General features: G+C 52.2%; 1 protein-coding gene across 2 annotated transcripts; it reads left to right on the forward strand.

The window, feature by feature from the left end:
* Positions 1-240: 240 nt before the first annotated feature.
* On the forward strand, positions 241-20487 carry GDNF (glial cell derived neurotrophic factor). Of its 2 annotated transcripts, none has more exons than XM_008155590.3 (2): positions 241-409; positions 19964-20487. In XM_008155590.3, the coding sequence occupies exons 1-2, from the start codon at positions 262-264 to the stop codon at positions 20446-20448; spliced, it is 633 nt and encodes a 210-aa protein (XP_008153812.1). In that variant the 5' UTR covers positions 241-261; the 3' UTR covers positions 20449-20487. The 2 variants fall into 2 exon arrangements, with proteins under 2 accessions (XP_008153812.1, XP_008153813.1); XM_008155591.3 differs by having other exon boundaries at positions 241-334.
* The last annotated feature ends 365 nt before the right edge of the window (positions 20488-20852 follow it).

Below are 20852 nucleotides of genomic sequence, written 5' to 3' on the forward strand. Positions count from 1 at the left end.
AGACCCCGGGACAGGGTGCGGAAGAGAAAGGCGGTTGCGTGTGGACCCCGAGAGAGGGTTGCTCGGGTCGGGGTTGCACCTGGACGGGGAGCGAGTAGGAGAGGCCCAGGGCGCCGCGGGACTGCGGGGGCCTCGGAGGGAGGGGGGCGGGGGCCGAGGTGGGGGGCGCGGGGCTGCTGCGCCCAGGGCGCCCGGGCCTAACCGCGCTCTCCGGTTCTCTCGCCCGCGGGCGCAGGTGCGGCCGCCGGACGGGACTCAAGGATGAAGTTATGGGATGTCGTGGCTGTCTGCCTGGCGCTGCTGCACACCGCGTCCGCCTTCCCGCTGCCCGCCGGTAAGAGGCCTCCCGAGGCGCCCGCCGAAGACCGCTCCCCCGGCCGCCGCGCGCCCTTCGCGCTGAGCAGTGACTGTAAGAACCGTTCCCTCCCCGCGGGGGGCCCACCGGCGGACCCCCGCGCACCCCACCCACCGCCCGCACGCACCCCACCCACCGCCCGCACGCACCCCGGGCCGGCCCAGAGGCGGCATTACCTCCCGGCTCGCGCAGGCGCTTCAGGCTGCTGCCCAGAGGCCCAGCCTAGGCTGTAGACGGCACGTGCTGGTTTGCCCAGGACAGAGGGTGTCACATTGGATGCTGAGCTTTTAGCATTCCCATGGACAGGCATCTTCTAGACCACCGCCACCAGCCACAAACACACAGTCCTCTCTCTCTCTCTCTCTCTCTCTCTCTCTCTCTCCCTCTCTCTCTCACACTCACACACACACACACACACACACACACACACGTGTTTTGTTTTGGTTTTCCTTTCTTCCAAAGCCCTTGCCTGAAAGCAATTGCGTCTCCATCCTAAACCGCCCTTGCCAGGGAAGAGGCTGGGGTTTCACAAGCCAAACCCGCATCAGAGGACACACAGGGGGGACAGGGTTTCCAGAGCAAGAGCTGGGCAGTGTCAGACCTGCTGGGACAAGCGCCTGCAGTCTAGAAGGACAGGGTAACCGTGCTGGCCGGAACTGGGGGGCGCGCTGCAGTTCACCCCACACATGACAATGTTAACGCTTAAGACAAGAAACCAGGTTGTGCAGATTAGAAGATGCATCTGGGATGGCGCCTCTCACAGGTGTTTTAGAGGGCACTTCATTAGGGCGTCAGCTGTGCTTTCATTTACCCTCCGCTCTTCAGAGGTGCATCTGCTGCCTGAAGCCAGGCCTGCTACATGACAGGTTAGAGGTCAGGGGGGGACGGGGGGGGGGGGAATGTAGGTAACGAAGGCATAACATGTGACACAATCCCCAAAGAAAGCCATAGTGAGCTCCAGCCAGGAAGTCACCCTGGCTACTCCCCCTCCCCTGGCCCCCCAGCTAGTTTGCACTTGAAATAGTCTGTGGTCACAGGCACAGCCAAAGTGGCCCCACAAGTCAGCTGTGTGGTAAGCGTCCCCCAAACCCCGCAGCCTTGGGCCAAAGGAAATGGGATGCCTTGATTATATGCTTCTTTACAACAATAAAAGCATCTTCTGCCAGCCGTCCCCCAAAAAGTCCCTCTTTCAAGGCAAATGAAGACTTCAAGAGTGACTTGGGTTAGAAAGAGGACATGCTTGACTCCTTGACATTAAAGTAACTGCCCCGAGAGTTTCCGTCACTCAGGTGTACGGTAGAAACCTATTCTTAAAGGCTTGGGTCTCCAGCGCGAGTTTCCATCTTCGTCTCCACAAATGATTCTGCAATAGGACCTTGAATGTAAAATGCCCCTCAGTACCAGTGTCTTTCAAACAGCGCCCGTGTGAGCTACGTGGCTTTTCATTCATTCGTGTAGCTTAGGCCAGAGGGCCCGAGACACCGTGGCAGACGATCGTTCTCTAACCGGCCGTGCAGGAGGGAACAGTGGCTGCCAGATGATGCAGCCCCTTGATTCCTGGAGCCCTCAGTGTCCTGCCCACCTGGGCTTAGTTCATGCCGGCGCCTGGTTCTGGCTCTGCTTCCCACGGACTCTGTGACTTTGGACCCGTTACTTACTTGCTTGAGAACTTGATAAACAATTTAAAACTGTACAGGAAAGGAGGACTTTCTATTCCCAAATGCCCCTGCCCTGTCCTGTGGGGAAAGTCTCCTGAGAGACCCCTGCTCATTGGAATCACCGGGGGCACTGTGCCTCACCTGAGAGGTTCTGACTTCATGGGTTTGGGGTGTGGCCTGGGCACCTGGAGACTTTGGTCTTCCCCGGTGAGTCTGACGTGCAGTCAGGGTTAGAATCACTCTGACCTGCTAGCACCCTAAGGAAATCTGTGCCTCCAAGGCACCGCCAATCACACAGCAAGGTAGCCTTGTTCCTGCTGTCGGGGGCGGAGGGGGAGCCTGTTGTGGGGGGAGGGCGATTCCTTCCCCTTTCCAAAACGGGTGTTGAGTCGCAGTGGACAGGATTCTGACTGCTCCACTTCCATCCGAACCAGCAGAGCCCACCCAGTGCTGCTGTCTCTGTGGGAAGACCCAGTAGATCCTAGAGCTGTGGTCGGCAAACCGCGGCTCTTTCGCCCCTTGAGTGCGGCTCTTCCACAAAATACCACGTGCGGGCGCGCACGTACAGTGCGATTGAAACTTCGTGGCCCACGCGCAGAAGTCGGTTTTCGGCTCTCAAAAGAAATTCCAGTCGTGGTACTGTTGATTTTTGGCTCCGTGGACTGATGAGTTTGCCGACCACTGGCCTAGAGGAAAGTTGCAGAGAAACTGGGCTGCCTCCTAAGCCAGACTGACTTCTTTCCAGGTATGTTCAATTCGGTAGCGAGCTGTCAGCGCAGGGAAGGCGGGATCCTGACAGTGTGCAGGCTCTGAACACTCGACCATGTCAGCGCGGCCTGTCACGGTGCTGACATTTACATCCTGCACTGTACGCCGTGCCGCTGGGTAAGGCTTATGCAGAAAAACATTAAGTCACTTGTTCCATTTGAAAATATAACGTGCCATCAATCCTGGCCCCTCTTCCTTTCGAACGCGGTAACTTAGTGACGGAGCAAAGGCTCTTCGACGCCGCCCCAGGCATTCTGTGCCGCTCAGAGGGGCCTGGGCTGCGCCCCGTCCACGTACTCGCCCTGGCGTTGCCTGTGCCCCGCTGGTCCCAGTGTCCGTGAAGCAGTGGGGATTCTATTCCGAGGATGAGCTACCCAAGGAGAAGCGGTCAGTGGCTCCCTTGCTTCCCTAGAGGTTGGCTACAAAGTAAATGGGCTGTGGCCGCCCCCTATAGCAACTTCGAACGTGTGGAACCCCACGGACTTGTGATTTTCCCTGTGGGGCATCCAAGACTCTTCTTCCCTTTAGCTCTCTTTGTTCTTTCATTTTGCTTTTTGCCAGTATCTTCTCCAAAGGGGATTAAGGTGGGCATGAGGAATCAAGAAGGTGGGACTCACAGGCGGCATAGCCCTTTAGAGCCACAAGGAAGCCCAAAAGGCAGGCTGCCCAAGAGTCCCAGGGTGGCAGGAGGCGGGTCCGCTGAAGCTGGGGCCAGAGTTTCCCCAAACCACGGACATGCACAGGGAGCATTTGGTTTTGCTATTTGTGGGGGGGAACCCTTTATGTGGGAGGAAGGACGTCAACTATCGACTAAAACCATCTTGCACAGCCTGCGTGAGTGTGTTAGTTCATCACAGTCACATACGGGGTCTTAGCTGTGGGCGACAGCTCTAACCGTGTTTCACAGAAAAGGCATCAAGTGTATGTGGTTTTAAAAAGCTGTGATCTAATAGCATGATTCACTTAACGAAGAGTTCATGTGTGGCTGTCTGTGCCAGGCACTGTCCTCGGTGCTGGGGAACCCTTGGTACACATAAAAGACAGAGGCCCTGCCCTCATGGAACATACTATCCAGTGTGCAGATGTGCGGTACCATTTGGTAGCATTGTAAACTAAGAGTAAATGTGAGAAACCCTGGACTGGTAGAGTGGGCTTTTTGTGTGGGACTGGAAGCGGCTGGAGGGAACGTTGAGTGTTGTTAAGCTGTAATTACAGGTCATCCACAGTTTGTTGTAATATAATGGGATTATGTTCCGCCTGTTTGGTGGCAAGTCACAAAATTGCCTATAGGAACAAACTTCTAAATCAAGCTAGCAAGTAAGCCACGATACAACTGAAACATAATTCACAAGATTATTAGGCTAGAGTCTCTTCCTGGGCGCAGGAGGTCCTTCATCAGTAGGAGGGCAGAGAGCAAGAAATTAGGGCATTTCAATAGCAAGAGCTCAAGTCCCCCCATTCAGTTCAGACTATGGTTTGGATCCCAGCTTGCCACTTACCCAGCTGTTACTTCACATCTCTTAAACCTGAGCTTCCTCGTCGGTAAAATAGGGGTAACATTAAGCCTGCCTCATGGGTGGCCGTGAAGGTTACATGAGGTAATGCTTCGTAAAGCCCCAGAGATGAGGATTGTAGTTGCTGTTTGTCACCCTCCTGTTTCCAATGGCCCATCGCCCTGCACCCACAGAGCGCCTTTTCTCCCACCGCCTCAGCCAAGACGCCACTCTCCACGGCGGGATTTCAAGCCGCGCAGCATGATTCGGAGAGTGAAAGCAATGCAGGCCTTGGGGGGAGGCTATTTTGGGCCCCACCGTCATGGGGTTGGTCAGCACGTAGGCAAGACAGCCTGGCCTGGGAGTCTGCCCCTGGGTCAGCTCCCCCTGGCGCTTCCCAGGTTCCCCTTCCCCCATCTTCTAAGCTCACATCGTTCCTATGGAATTTTCCCCATCAGATCCCCATAGTCATGTTGGGGAGACCCTCTTCCCTATGGGGAGAAAGGAGCCAGGGCAAGCTAAGAGCTTTATATGTGAGCGGTCATGGGGCTGTGAGTTGGAGGCCACCTGTATTGAGAGACTGTGTTTCTGTCCTGAGTGATGCCGGCTGGATATTTAATTTAAGATGTTTCATAAACCCAGCAAAAAAAAACTTTAGTGAACTTTAGTAAATGTTCAGCCCTTGGTTATCCAGCTAAGGACATTTCTGGTGCAACCAGCTGGTTAAATGGTAAGCTTTCAAATGTAATGTGATGGGATATAGAAGAAATACACCACCCATCTATTGCTTCGTATAGCTCTAGGGACTATAGGAATGAGCAATACTGTAATAAAGTGACTGAGCTACAAAGGGGCTCTTGGGATCAAGAAATTGCATGTCAGAAGGAGAAAAAAATTTAAAAAAATAAATACAGGGGCTGGGGGAAGAAATTGAATGTCAGACTTTTAGGAGTCACTGATTCCTCACTTGAGATCTGAGTCCACCATCTCACTCTGGCCTCGGGCTCAAGACCTATTTCAAACTGTGGCTGTTTAGAGAAATCTATTTCAGGCTTAATTTGAATTGGCCCGTCTTAGGACCTTCGGCTGATCCAACAGCCAAAGAATTCTGCTCAAAAGATTCTACTTTTGCCGATAGGAAAATAAAAGCTATCTGGCATGTCCCCCTTCCGACGTCCCTTTCATCTTTGTTTATTCAGTACCAACCTTTAGTCAGTTAAAACACTTGCTCTTTAATTAATCACTTGAGCTCCATCAAGAAGCAAGTATTAAGTATCTTTTGCGCCAGGCCCTATGTGGCATCTAAAAGGCAAAACTGTGAACTTAAATAGCTTATGATCCAGTTGTAAACTATGGATGGGCAGATGGGTGGGTGGGTGGGTGGGCAGGCAGTTGTCAGCCTGACAGATACCTTTGTCTGCCAGAGGTTTACGTTAGCTGCGGTCATGGTAAGAATTCCTAGCAATGAGGTCACTGGAGTTTGGAGATCATAGCAGGAAAGGATTGGGGGAGAGGGAGGATTTGAGCTGGTACTTGAAAGACGGGTATTAGGGAGGGGAAGAAGAAGGAAAAGAGCACATTCCAGACCAAGGAGAAGCATGGGCAAATTTGTGGCCGCCATATGGGGAGGGTGGAGGTGGTGGATACAGGAAGAGGCCAGACCCGTCGCCAAGTACTGGGAACAGGTGGCGGGAAGTGGTGTGAAATTTAGGATATCTCCGTAGGTGATACCCAGATTATGAGATGCTGTGAAATCCAGGAGAAGAAGGTGCTTGCTCTGTTCTTTGATGGCCATGGGCGCCCCTGAAGCTCCTGGCGCAGGCAGGTGGCCGCGAGTGGGATCTGGCTGCAACGCCATCTCGCCCAGTGAAAGTTACACAGGTGGCCGGCTGCTCACGAGTGGGGTCTACAGCACAGGTGCAGTCTTCACTTTGAGATATGGTGCCTTGTGTTTCAAAAGCTTCTAGGTATAAGCACAATTGAGTCCACCTATCAATCCTCAAGTAAGGGACTAGTACCTCTTGGTTACCCACATGCTAACCCTGCTTTTAACAAATAGGTTTTATGTCTTGTCCTAAAATCGAGGGTGTTTGAGCCCCAGCAGATGAGAGGAGATATTAGTATCCCCATTTTGCAGATGAAGAAATGAGACCTAGAGAGTTGTTCAGGGTCACAAATTCAGGAATGGTGAATCCAGAATTCAACCCCCCAACTTCTAGCACCAAAGCCGGTAATTTGGGCTCCACATGGACTGTGCTCCCATATCAGAAGACTAAGGTAACACAAACACTGGTCTGTTAATACTACATCCACTGCCCTGCAGGTGTGGCTCAGTTGTTTGAGCATCAACCCACATACCAAGAGGTCGCTGGTTCAATTCTCGGTCAGGGCACATGCCTGGGTTTCAGACTCGATTCCGTTTCTATCTCTTTCTCCCTCTCCCTAAAGTCAATAAAAACATAAATTTTTTTAAAGCCTCTTCCCTTAAAAAAAAAATACATTGACCAACACCGAAGCACAGATTCCCAGGAAAATCAAGCAAGCAAGCCAATAAATCTCTTGTAGGCCCTTTCCATGATTTTGTTTGGGCTGCAGTGGGGCCTGGCTCATATTATTAACTAGAGGCCCGATGCATGAAACTTGTGCAAGAGTAGGCCTTCCTTCCCCCAGCTGCCGGCACCGGCTTCCCTCTGGCACCCAGGACCCAGGCTTCCCTCGCAGACCTGGCTTTGTCTGGAAGGATGTTCAGTCTAATTAGCATATTACGCTTTTATTATTATAGATGGCTACTTCACAGACCAGGTCAGTGTGTTTTAAGGAGAGAAACGTGAATTTCTCTACGTACTCCGATAACACGGATGCCTTGGGCAATGAGAGAAGGCTCCCTAACTGTTCGGGACATAGCAAGGTCTCCTCATAGCTTGCTAGGCTTACGCCTTTGGGAAGCTTCTGGAAGGTGCTTCTTCTCTGATCCCTCCTCCTCTGCCCAGGGAATGGGGCGTTCACATGGGAACATGCGCCAGTGACTACCACAGGGGGAACAGGAGTGGGTGTGCACGGGCAGTGAGGGTCGCCATGGAAAACGCCTAGTTAGCTCGGTGACACAGAACCCACTTTTGTACGACTAATAACTGAAGTGGGGCGTCATGGTTTTTAAGGTGTCAGCCTTTTTTTGCTTTGTGAACCTGCGCCCAGGATGTTGTAAACTATTGCATACGTCTAAGATGACTTCTATAGCTTTTTATCCTAAGTTCAGTTACTTGTACCCGATGTAAGGTCCGGCCCATTTGAGAACTGTATCTGTGCTTCGCATATATTTTCAGAAAAACCTTGACCCTGCAAATTTAGCTTATTCAACTCCTAGAGAAACATTAAACTAATCGGCCCAAATAAATTGACCTTTTAGTCAGAAAAGGGCCAAGTTCATTTTCAAGTCAAATGCACATGTTAACATGCATCCATGAAAACCATCACACTTGTAGATCTTAATTATAGGATGAATAGATGGATGGGTGGATAGCCAGACAGGCAGATAAGGCACCAAGCTCACCAGAATGAAATACAGCACCACCTGCTTCAATATTTCTTGGGTTGTTCATCCGGGACCTTCCCTCAGTAAGTGTTCATAGCACAGTGAGTCCTCATGTACCCTTCACCAAGTCTCTTTTATTTTACCCTTCACCAAGGTAAAGTCTTTTTTTTTTTTTACCCTTCACCAAGTCTCTTGTTGGCATTCTGCTTCGTTTTTATTTTCTGAATCATTTGAGAATTAGTTCCCAGCAAACCATCAAGTGGCTCAGCGGGTACCTCCTAAGAATAGGGAGATGATCTTATGGAACCACAATCCAGGTACCAGTCTCAGGGAATTTGACATCGATACAATACTGTTATCTAACAGATGACCCATAGTGAATTCCCCCAGTTCTGCCCATCACGTCTTTTATAGTTGTTTTCTTAATCGGGGGTCACATTTGATCGCCATGTCTCTTTATTCTCCTTTATTCTAGAATAGCCCCCAAGCCTTTTTTGTTCTCACGACACTGACATTTTTTAAAAGGTCCAGGCTGTCTCGCCTGCTGCCCTGCAGACTTCCCTTCCATTTGGATTTGTGATGGTTCTAGACAAGTGGTCGGCAAACTCATTAGTCAACAGAGCCAAATATCAACAGTACAACGATGGAAATTTCTTTTGAGAGCCAAATTTTTTTAACTTAAACTTCTTCTAACGCCACTTCTTCAAAATAGACTCGCCCAGGCCGTGGTATTTTGTGGAAGAGCCACACTCAAAGGGCCAAAGAGCCGCATGTGGCTCGCGAGCCGCAGTTTGCCGACCACTGTTCTAGGTGATCAGGGTGAGTCAACCTCACGACGCTAAGTTCACGATGCTGGACTCTCCCAGCAGGAGCTCTGGCCTCGGCTTGTCCCCAGGGGCCACGCGAGCCTGATTGTCCTTCCCTGCACCTTCAGTGTTACCCTGGGCCGTGGCTCCCAGTAGGAGGAGTGAGATGGGGGAGAAGCACACCTCCCAGTGAGCAGGAGGGCGGTTGAGAAAGGGGGGCCGGCTGCAGGGGTGTTCGCAGGCAGGCCAGTTCTGGGAGAGACAGCACGTGTGCCAGTTTGAGGATCTCGAAATTGATTCTCTTAAAACGACCGACAGGCACTCTGGAAAGTGTTCCTGTGCCCTCAGAGGGGGACCAGTCTCCGTCCCAAGGCACTGATCTGAGCCAGAGGGCACACACAATTATTCTTCGTGGGCCGAGGAATCCGCTGATGCCTGTAAGGTTCATGGTCGGGCATTTCGAGAAACACAGAAGACACGGCACAGACTCCCCAGACAGGCCTGCTCCTCTGCCCATGGAACACACCACCATGCCGGGGCTCAGGCCTCTCCTGGGAGCCGTGGGACCAGGGTCTCACCCCTTCGGGGAAATCTTGCTTTGTCTACAGCCGGCGGAGCGGATCTTTGCGCCGTTGCCTCTGTGTAGACATCACTGGGGAATTGCCACAGACGTGACGACCATGTGGACTTCCTGACACCGTGTGTCCCAAGCTTTCAGGCCTGAGCTGAAACCTTCTCTTCCATTCGGGGAACGGGGTGGCCATCCCCGTTTTAAGGGGCAATTGGGACTCTGTGTGGTTAAGCAGCTTAGCCCGACTCCAGACCCAGGGCCGCCCGAGCCCAGCACTGGCTCTTGCGACCATGTCACAAGATCGCGTCCTGCCAGCCCAGGACACAGTGACAGGGCGACACAGCGACGGAGCTCTCTGGCTACGACAGAACGTCAGCAGGGAGAAGAGCCAGGCGCTGGGGTTTGGGGAAAGGGGACGTTTCTGAATGAAACTTAGAACTGATGATATGAAGGGTTAAGAGATTCATTCCAATAACTGTGCTCACTGGGGGCAGGTAGGAAGGCCTTCCCCACGCCTGACCACAGGGTCTGTCTAACAGGCTCAAATGATGGAGAACACTTTTCTCTCGCCCCTCGCTTTTCCTTTCTTCTTCTCTTCGTCCCTCCTCTTCTTGCCCAGGTCCCCCAGGCCTCTGGGAAGGGCTGGGGGTCCCCGGTAACCCTGGCCTCTCGGCCACAGGCAAGCTCGGGTTCCATTGCTTCTGGGTTCCATTGGGGTTTCCCTCAAACTGCCTGCCTCTGCTGACACCACAGGGATTACTTTCCCCAGGGGCTTGCTGTGCACTTAACCTGATCGGGTCACCTCCTCGCCCTTCCCCGCGAAGGTTATTCCAAGGGCAGTAGCCGAGCCCCTGGTGCGCACTCCTTAGCATGCAGCGTTCATTGCTGACTGCGAGTGCTTTTTGCTCACACCAGGTGTGCGTGGATTAGCTAACAAATGGACACCCTGTTGACTGTTTTCCTGTCTTAAAAGCAGGAGAAAGGACATTTTCCCGCCAGGGGAGCCATGCTCTATTACTGTAAAATGATTAGCATCACTAAAATAAAAGTATGGACACAGGTGGAAATCAGAGCAGGGTAATTAGGGTCGGAGGAACAAAATGGATATAGCCTGTCTGCCTGAGCGACGGTTGGGTTTTTTTTTTTGGGGGGGGAGCGGTTAGGAGGGGGTTGTTTTTTGGCTGTTGGTATTCATGCAGCAGTTTCCATTATAATTCGGACAAGTTTTTTTAGTTAAGTGGTAGGATTAAAATAATTCAAGATACGGTATAACAAATAAGTGTGTGCGATATTGGTCCACGTAGGTGGAGATGGGAAAGAAAGTGACGTTGTGGTGGGCGAAGTGGCTGTTAAAAGTGTACCCCGGGCCCTGATTTCTGTTTCTGAAATGGTCTGCAGTCTGGTTGGTCTTTTTCTTCTGCCTTGAGAAGGTCCAGAAATGCAGTTTTAAAACAACAAAACACTGGTGTTTTCACAACGCAAATGCTTTTCAAATAAACCCATGTCATTATGCCTTATTGTCAGCAAACCACTGGTTGTGGAGAGCCGCACTGGTAGCTCTGGCCGTGGCCACGGTGGCTTCGTAGACTGCTCTGTGGGTGATTATCCTTAGCAAATAGGTGCTGGGGACCCCAAGAAGTTAACCCAAGAGGAGTGCCGGGTCAGGGCGGTCTGCTCGCACTAGACAAATGCTCCATCCAAAGCAAGGCAAGGACGCTTGTTACATAATGTGAGACGCACCGCACTCCAGGGCTTAGTGACTGACGGACTGTTTTTTAAATTAGTTCAAATAAATGGCCACATTGACACTTTCAAGTAATAGCAGATGACAGAACGTGGCGGAATTAACATTATATATTTCAGAGGTCAATGAAGGTCAAATGAGGACTAGGGTAGCCGTGTCCAGGACCAGCTGTGGGGCTCTCGCGATCCATTCGGTGGCTCCAGCCTCAGGGACATGAGCTGAGTCTGACCCACACATGCTTCAAGTAGCAAAATCAGAGATGAGTAGGAGAAGAGATTTTAAGGAAGTGGCAAGTCTCCTGTTTGGCTTTTGGATGCTGGAGACTGAAGGCTGGCGGTATAGGCTGTCCTCTCGGAGGTCAGATGGAGACTGAGGTGGAGAGATGTCTCCCACTAGAATCTGGGGGTTTTGAGGCTCAAATTCAGGACCCGTTCTGTACATTTCTTCACCTCTCCCGAACAGGGCACAGGAAGAGGGCTTGATGTGTTGACAGACGCTTGATGTGTTGACAGACGCTTATTTCAAATGTAACTGCGATGTTGAGCCAAGAGGTAAACTGAAAAGGTTGAGAATTAGAACCTACAATACTTCCTGTGCAGTTTCCCGGCCCCTCCATGGTGGAATGCTGGGGGACATCCCCGAGGGGGCCCCTCCCGGACAGAGGTGACCAAAAACCAAGGCTGGGCAGCACCGTCCACCAAGACTCTGTCCACATCTTCGGCTGTTGGGCCTGGGAGGGGCCCAGAGGGTCTGGTTGACCTCACCAGGCTTTGAGTGACTAGTCCAAGGTCATGAGGCTGGGCAGGGCTGACCCAGACTGGCATCCCAGGCTCCGTCCTCTCCGGCTCTGCCACAAGAGCCCGCACTTGGTGCCAGGGTGCGTTTGAGGAGCTTCCGGAGACGGGGCCGCTGTGTCTGAATCTGCCGCTGCCCTTGGCTGCCGGTTTTCCGGTTTCAGCTGGGCCGCCGCCAGCTCTGCCTGCGACCGAGGTGCAGGAGCCAGGAGCTGGGAGAGAGGCCCCTGAGGCCACGCTCTCCCCTCGTGGGCACAGGGTGCTGAGTTCCGTGGGCGAGGCCGCCTAATGTTAGAATTCATACTGAATTTTCAACTGAAGGTGCGTTCCTCACTCCGTGCTCTGGATTTGGTGGCTGACCATGCGCAGGTGGAGTCAGCTGCTTGGCCTTTGGGTGCTGGCGACGGAAGGACAGAGGCATAGGGTGCCCTCTCCGTGCGAAAGCTGCAGGGTAGTCACAGCTTTACCTGGAAACAAGCAGGCGCCATGGAGAACTACACCGAACTTGAGCTTTGACACCAAGTCAGCTGGGTCCGCATTTACGAGCCCTGTGGCCCTGGGCAAAGGCGGCTCTTCGCGGAGCCTCACTTTCCCGATCTGTAAAGTGGAGAGACTGTCCGATCCCTACTTCAGCCTGGCAGCGATGTGGCTGGGTTTAAAGTTAGCTCTGTGTGAAAGTCGGCATCCACCCCACCTTTATATTGGTAAGGTGGGTTTTTTTTTAAGTGCATCAAGGAAGCTGTTTTTTAAAATATAGAATGCAATGTTGCCATGTGAGGAATTATAAAAGACCCCACTACGTGGTTCTGAGAATATCTCAATAGTAGTGAAAGAAACGCATGTTTGTACCTGATTGAAAAAATAGCTAATCTAAAGAATGACATGAGCCCGGCTGGTGTGGCTCAGTGGTTGAGCGCTGACCTATGGACCAGAAGGTCACAGGGCACATGCCCAGATGGCAGGCTCGATCCCCAGTGTGGGGCATGCAGGAGGCAGCCGATCAATGACTTATCATTGATGTTTCTGTCTCTCCCTCTCCCTTCCTCTCTGAAATCAATAAATATATATTTTTTTAATATTTTATTGATTTTTACAGAGAGGAAGGGAGAGGGACAGAGAGTTAGAAACATCGATGAGAGAGAAACATCGACCAGCTGCCTCCTGCACACTCCCTACTGGGGATGTGCCCGCAATCAAGGTACATGCCCTTGACCGGAATCGAACCTGGGACCCTTCAGTCCGCAGGCCAACGCTCCATCCACTGAGCCAAACCAGTCAGGGCAATATATATTTTTTTAAATGAATGACATTAGTTGGGAATTTTCTTGAGAGGTTATATGAATCTTATACTGATCTTTTCATATAAGCATGCATGTGTTTATATATACATATATGTATAATTATCTATAGCTATATAACTACATATAATACACACACACACACACACACACACAGAAGCTGGTGGAGGCTCAGGAGAGAGAGAGAGAGAGAGAGAACTATTTTTCATATACTTGGTCTACAGAGCAATGTGGACTTTGCCTGGGTGCAGGTAGGCAAAGAATACTAGGTTAAATGTCCCCCACTTGGGGGTTCCCACTTGCCTCCTGCCTGCGGGCAGCCCCTAGGGGAGCCTCTCACATGAGCAGGGGCTGCCCAGCACCTCCGCAGCCCCGCACAGCACACCCAGGGCTGGCCCACCCAGCCCGGGCACTGCCTGGCGTGCGGGCATCCAGGCACTGGCATCCAGGCACTGGTTCCAGCCCTCTCACCTTCCGGCCTCGCGTGGCAGTAGCTCAGCCCTGTGGTCCTCGGTGCGCCAACCCTTGCCCGAGGGCAGCACGGATGCCGGGCGCTTTCCGAGTAGAGGCCGGTCCTCCCGGAGCAAGCCACTCCTGGGCCTGAGGCCCTGAGCCCGCGCGGCCCCGAGCTGGCTGGGAAGATGGCTCCTGCTTCCTGGGACCCTCGGGGCCCTTCCCTTGGTCCTCCGAGCCCCCTTCCACTCGGGTCAGGGGTCATCCCCTCGCGCTTGTAGACAACCTTGCGCAGCCTCTCTCGGGCCCATGGCTTGAAGACAGGCTGAAGGCCAGCCCAGCCCCCAGCCTGGCGGGGTGAGAGGGGGACAGCTCTACGAATCACATGACCCCTGTGATGAAAACCCAGCTCACCTGGCCTGTTGTTAAGAGAAATCTGGCATTCGGGAGATTAAAACCCAGCTCACCACGGCCAGCCTCCGCAAGGCAGCATCTGAGTTCTGTGCTTTCGGCGTCGCTGTTGCCGGGAATTCTCTGAGGCCTCACCGTTGTTCCTGTAAAAACTCAATTAACTTTAAAAAATAGTCACTATCCCAGCCCCTTGCTCCCGAGGGGACGTGTTTTCCTCCACAATCGAAGGAGGCAGAGTGTGCTGTGAGCGGCTTGTTCTGGGGGTCGTGCCCCCTCGCAAGGTCCCGTGTGTTTAAATAACTGTGCATACAAAGGGCACACCAACGTGGAAGTATTTTAAATACAACGATGCCAGGATAATGGGTTGCAAACTGAAAAATGACTTAAGTGCATTTGGGTATTTTGATTTTTTCGACAACTTGAGCTTTTATTTATTTATTTTAAATATTTTTTATTGATCTCAGAGAGGGAGGGAGAGATAGAAACATCAGTGATGAGAGAGGACCATTGATCGGCTGCCTCCTGCAGGGCTGTCCCTGGGGATCGAGCCCGCAACCCGGGCGTGTGCCCTTGACCAGAATCAAGCCCGGGACCCTTCAGTCCACAGGCCGACGCTCTATCCACTGAGCCACACCAGCCAGGGCAAAAACTTGAGCTTTTAGATGGACCTGTTTTCCAACCAAGATCCCTCCCCCAAGTTGGTCTGGGAAGTGAGCAAGTGTTTTGTTGGTGGTTGTGTTTGTGTGTTTTTTTTAAAAAAGATTGTCCTCTTTTGTGGTTTGCAGGTATTTTACTATCAACGTTAATACTAATGAGGGCCATTCGTGTAGCTGACAGTCTGCCAAGCCCTTGGTAGCATAAAGAACAAAATGATATGACTTTAAGTCTTAATTCAGGGAACCATTCCAAACCCCAGGGCCTTTCTCCCCCTCAGCCGGGTGGATTCCTGGGACACTGAGGCAGCTCTGGGCTTCCGGCACTCGCCTGCCCGGCCAGGTGTCAGGCCTCAGCAGGAGGTTCGAGGACAGGCTCGGTGAGGTGCATGGCTCCGGGCACCCCCAGATACCTAGTGCTGAGGCGGCTCTGTGAATGAACTCAGTCAGCATCAAAAGGCCCGGAATTGGGAACTGAGTTGGAAGGGACAGGACTACTTGCTCTGTGGTTTAGAAAATATAATGTTGCCCTTTTCTGGTTTCCAAAATTTATATCCTTGTAAAACTCTCAGCATACATATTTTTTTCTCTGTTTTTCAATAAGAAGAAAGGGGAGGAGGGGAACTCCTCAGCTCAATAAGAGTCACCATGGCCTGAACTTGGGACTTAAATAAATATTCCCACATGAACAACAGTAGGAGGGAGGTTTGCCCACAGAAAGGAGAAGTCCTCATTGACTATACTCCTCAGTTGAACACATCGAACGTTTCTCAACTGCTCCCCAGTGCCAGGAGGCCTTTGAATTCAGGGCACCCCTCACCCAAAAGCCGACGTGGTTGGTGCACGTACCCTGCCACTTGCATCATCCCAAAAAGGCCAGTGGCCCCTGAAATAGAGACAGAGGGCCCTGGCCAGTGTAGCTCAGTTGGTTGAGTGTTGTCCCACGCACCTAGAGGTCACTGATTTGATCCCAGTCAGGGCACATGCCCAGTTTCAGGCTCGATCTCCAGTTGGGGGGCATGCAGGAGGCAGCTGGTGGATGTTTATCTCTCTCCCTCTCCCTTCCTCTCGCTCTAAAATCAATAAAAACAAATTTTTAAAAAAGATAAAAGGACTAAACCAGGCGTCCTCAAACTACGGCCCCGCGGGCCACATGCGGGTGTTTTTGCCGTTTTGTTTTTTTACTTCAAAATAAGATATGTGCAGTGTGCATAGGAATTTGTTCATAGTTTTTTTTTAAACTATAGTCCGGCCCTCCAATGGTCTGAGGGACAGTGAACTGGCCCCCTGCTTAAAATGTTTGAGGACCCCTGGACTAAACAGTCTCATAATAAAGTATAAGTATGACCCAGACATTATGGAGGAATGCTTATACTGAAAATGTATCTACTATTTATCTGAAACTCATGTTTAACTAAGTGTTCTGTGTTTTGTCTGGCGGGCAAAGCCAATGGAAAAAGGCATGCAATCAAAATGTCTTAAAAAGGAGGGAACATGTTTGTCAGGAACTTTTAAAGTATCTGGTAATAAATAAGAACACTATAAATGCTGGTTCAAATCATTATTATAACCCTAGTCACATGAAATTGTAATTTATCATCCTATCTAGTAATAGAGTAACATGTAAATTACCATCACTCCGCTACGCCCACGATTGGGCGGCAGGAGGCTGGGGGGTGGGACTCGGGGTGGCCTATCCAGCCATTGAGAGGCACGGATCCGCTGCCACTGAGGGGGGCTACCCTGCTGTTGAGAGGCGCAGGGGGCGGGACTCCCACCCCCTGTGCCTCTCAACGGCCAGATCCGAGGCCACTGAGGGGGCCTGCCGCAGACACCCGGCTGCGCCTCTCAACGGTAGGGTAGCCAGGTGTCCGCGGCAACCCCCCTCAGCGCCCGTTGAGAGGCGCAGGGGGCGGCAGTCCCGCCCCCTGCGCCTCTCAACAGCAGGGTAGCCCCCCTCAGCAGCTGCGGACCATCAAAAGTGGGGGAGCTGGGTGCCTGTCCGCTGGTGCACCAGGCCTTTCAGAAGCCTCCGCCCCACCAGGCCTTTCAGAAGCCTCCACCGCGCCAGAGGCTTCTGAAAGGCCTGGTGCACCAGCGGACAGGCACCCAGCTCCACCGCGAAAAGCGAAAGCGTGTAGGGGACCCTATACGTGCATGATTCAATCATGCACTGGGCCTCTAGTGTTATATAAAGTAATGAGTCTCTAAACCAGCGTAAGTTGAACTTTAGTAAATCAGATGTTTCCCCATTAGTTTATGTTAACATCTTAGTAATGTTTCATCCTCATTGATAATTAATCTCCAGTTGACTCTGAACTGATTTTAACTTTCTGTGTTCCCAGGTTTTTAAGTTAATGATCTATTCGGGGAATTCTTCAATGGCTCCGGGGACCCCATCCTGGGAGTCCTTCGTAAAACAAAGAGTCTTTTTTGCAATTTGAAGACTTCTCTTGATTAATCGCCCCACACACAGCCGTTTTAGAAGTTCAAGCATGGATGCCTGAAACTGAACACACCTATTTTCCCCTTTTATAGCTTATTACTGAAAAAAATCACAGCATAAGCAGCTCATTTTTCAAAATAAGTTCATTTCTTTAAATTAGAGAGATTCAAAGTTTTGTTTTAAGAGAAAAGAAAGCTGCCTAGGGAAGTGCGGTTAGAAAGTGTCGGAGGCAGTGACAGCTCAGCGCCCGCCCCCTCCTCAGTCCTGCAGGGGAAGCCGGACCCGGAGCAGGAGGTGGGCTGCGCCCTAACGCTGGACAGGGCAGGAGGCTGGCAGGGGGGGCGGGGGGAGGTCCGCTTGGAGTTGGTTCTTCAGCTCGGCTCTCAGGTGGGAAAAGACTGTGCCGATCGGTGGGTGGGGCACCGTGGCACCCCTGTGAGGCGGGCTGTGCGTGTTGGAGCCTTTCATTTCATAAGGGTGTGGTGCACAGCAGACGCCAGAGTGCCCCCTGGAAAGATGGGCTCTTTCCGTCCCCCTCTTAATGTGAAGGAGCTCACTCCAAAAGTACTGAGGGCCTTCGGGGACCAGATGCTATTTCAGGCCTTGGGGCCCGTTGGTGAGCAAGCAAGCAAAGGCCCCTGCCTGCTGGGGTTCGTTCACATCTGTCAGAACAGACAGGGGCTGAGTCATCCCGTGTGAGGGCGGGCAGGAGGGGCAGGAGGGCAGGAGGGCCTGGATCGGGGCTTGGGGGAGAGTGCGTCCTAAACAGGTCAGGGTGGGGCTTGGTGGGGGGACATTTGAGAAGGGAGTTGAAGGGGACGTGGGAAGGGAGCCACGGGTGCTCTGAGGAACAGTGTTCCAGCGGAGAGAAAACAGCCCCTGCTCGTGTCTGGTTTATGGTTCTCAACCCACGCCATGTTGTCACCAGGAGCATTTGGCCGTGTCTGGAGGCACTTTAGTCTGTCCCTGAAGGGGAGGAGGGGGCACGCTACTGGCATCTAGTGGGTAGAGACCAGAAATGCAGTTAAAAGTCCTACTATGCACCGGACAGCCCCCAACAGCCAGGAATGAATGATTTGGCCCAAAATGCCAGTAGTACTGAGGCTGAGAAACCCTGTGTTTGAGGAACAGTGAGGAGGCCAGGGATGCTGGAGGGAGGCTGGGAGGAGAAGGTGAGGTCGGAGGGAGCAAGGGCTGGGGGAGAGGCAGTGCAGGGTCAGGTAGGGCCTCAGGCCCCTGTGGACTTGGGCTTTCCCCCCAAGAGAAATGGGGAGCCATTGGAGGGAGTGGAGCAGAGCAGGGTGTGAGCAGCACGAACATGGACGGGAGGAGGGTAAGGTGGGGACGAGGGAGTCATCCTGGCGGGAGATGAGATGGGGCATAGGCCAGGGTGGAGGAGCTTCAGGACTTCAGGCAGCAGAACCGTCCAGTGCCAAATTTTAGACATCGGGCGCCGGGGTGCTCTGGGGATGTCACACGATCCCACTCTGTTCATTACTATAGTTCATACATTATATAATATATGATAGATAGATAGATAGATAGATAGATAGATAGATAGATAGATAGATAGATAGCTGGCTGTGGTTAAGTCATGTCAGCTGGATTTTGTTTTACACAAAAGGACACCTGACACCTGTTTTAACCATCAGTTCATGACAGAACAATTGGACGTGGGGTAGGCACAATGTAATCCTTCCCTGCTCTATCACAGTCTTGGAAGAAAACATTCGCTCTTGCTAACAGCTCTTCTGTGGTATATTTCGTTAAGGCACGTATAACCCTAAACAGACTAAATCTCCTGAAAATGGGATGAGGGGAGCATAAAAGGCCTGGTGCCTAATAAACGGGCATTCGAATTACTCTCCTCTTTCAGAAACGTGTTAACTTGTTCAAATGGTTCGTCCTTTCACTTGACCAGCGAAAGCAAATGCCGAAACACAGCAGAAAACACCAAAAGGTAGCGGACTCCTGCTTCTGCCCGAAGGGCTCAGACATCGTGGCAGGGCTCCTCATCCCTCCATGCGATGGACGTCCCTAAGGCGCACAGGTCTTGTCCTATTTTCACCAAAGACGGCAGAGTCACGTGACAGCCTGCAGCAGCGGCTGGACCCGCCCGGGGGTCACACTCCACGTGTGCGCACACCGCATCTCCTTCCACTTACGGCCGACACATTTCATTGTCATCTTGCAGAATTACCATATTTTTTTTTTTTTTTTTTATCTCATGCTGTTCCAAGAAAGTGGTAAATTAGCCTCTTGGTTGGTGAAAAGTAATCTGTTCTGCAGTCTCTTAGTGGTTTTTTCAGGAAGTTTTAAAATAGACTTGCCTTCATGAGCTTTTCATTTGTTCCATCAGAACGATTCTAGCCCCCTCCGCCGCAGAGGTGTTAGGTCGGGGACATTTCAGGGAGGAGCACTGGGTAGTAGCCATGTTGGGAGACTTCCCATCCAGAAATTCCTTTGTTCAGGATTTCCATGCATCGCCTACGTCAGAATCCCTCCGGGGCTTGGTAGAAGCGGCAGACTCCTTGGCCCCCTCCCACACCCGCCCCTAAGGATAGGAATCTGCCTTTCGGGGGAGCAGCTTGGCTCATTCTCAGTGTTTGTGATCCACTACTCTAGGCTATGTTTTTAGTCTAGAAAACGGGCTCTGAGGACCAGCCTGCTCACAGCAACTTGTTAAAAATGGACACGTTATTCCAATGAAAACCGTGCCTCTAAGGATGTGTTTTCTACAAGAAAGTGTGTCGCCCACGGCTCAGTCTCTCTCAACAGAACCATTTTCCTCCTGCGGAGAGTTGGAGGGTGCCTGTCGGCTCTGTTCTGGGGGAAGCAGTGGTCACTTCGCTGGCCGCGCTGCCGGCTTTGCTGTGCACCCCGTCCAGGCGGAGTTTAGGCGGCACTTGGGTCTAGAAGACGCTGGCAATGATCATGGTCGCTGTCTCACGTTTTCTCTTTTCTCTTTTCTTGTTGAACAGCCAATATGCCAGAGGATTATCCTGACCAGTTTGACGACGTCATGGATTTTATTCAGGCCACCATTAAAAGACTGAAAAGGTCCCCGGACAAACAAATGGCCGTGCTGCCTAGAAGGGAGCGTAATCGGCAGGCCGCCGCCGCCCACCCGGAGAACCCCAGAGGGAAGGGCCGGCGGGGCCCAAGGGGCAAAAACCGGGGTTGCGTCCTCACCTCCATCCACCTGAATGTCACGGACTTGGGTTTGGGCTACGAAACCAAGGAGGAACTGATTTTCCGGTACTGCAGCGGCTCCTGTGAGGCCGCCGAGACGACGTACGACAAAATATTAAAAAACTTATCCAGAAGCAGGAGGCTGGTGAGTGACAAGGTAGGGCAGGCCTGCTGCAGGCCCATCGCCTTCGACGACGGCCTGTCGTTTTTAGATGATAACCTGGTTTACCATATTCTAAGGAAGCATTCCGCGAAAAGGTGTGGATGTATCTGACTCCGGCTCCAGAGACCGCTGTGTGTTGCATTCCTGCTGCGGTGCAAAGAAAGGGACCAAGGTTCCCAGGAAATGTTTGCCCGGAATGGAAGATGAGGACCAAGGTGGAGGCGGAGGAGGCGGAGGAGGCGGAGGAGGAGGAAGAGGAGGAGGAGAAGGAAGAAGACAGCCGTGTGGGAGCCTGGGACAGAGAGATCCAGCTACACAGACCTGGACAGGAGAGAGGAAACAGCGTCTGGATTCTCCCGGACAACAGCCAATGCCACCAGAAGCCCAGGGCTGGTGTCCCTGGGGCGGGGGTGGGGGTGGGGGTTGCCATGGTTTCATCTGAGGCAGCCCACCGGCACCAGCCCACCAGCCACGGGCACAGTTGCGGATGCACTTGAAACTAAACCAGTGTGTCT

This window comes from Eptesicus fuscus, chromosome 4, assembly GCF_027574615.1.
Source record: "Eptesicus fuscus isolate TK198812 chromosome 4, DD_ASM_mEF_20220401, whole genome shotgun sequence".
Classification (NCBI taxonomy): domain Eukaryota; kingdom Metazoa; phylum Chordata; class Mammalia; order Chiroptera; family Vespertilionidae; genus Eptesicus; species Eptesicus fuscus.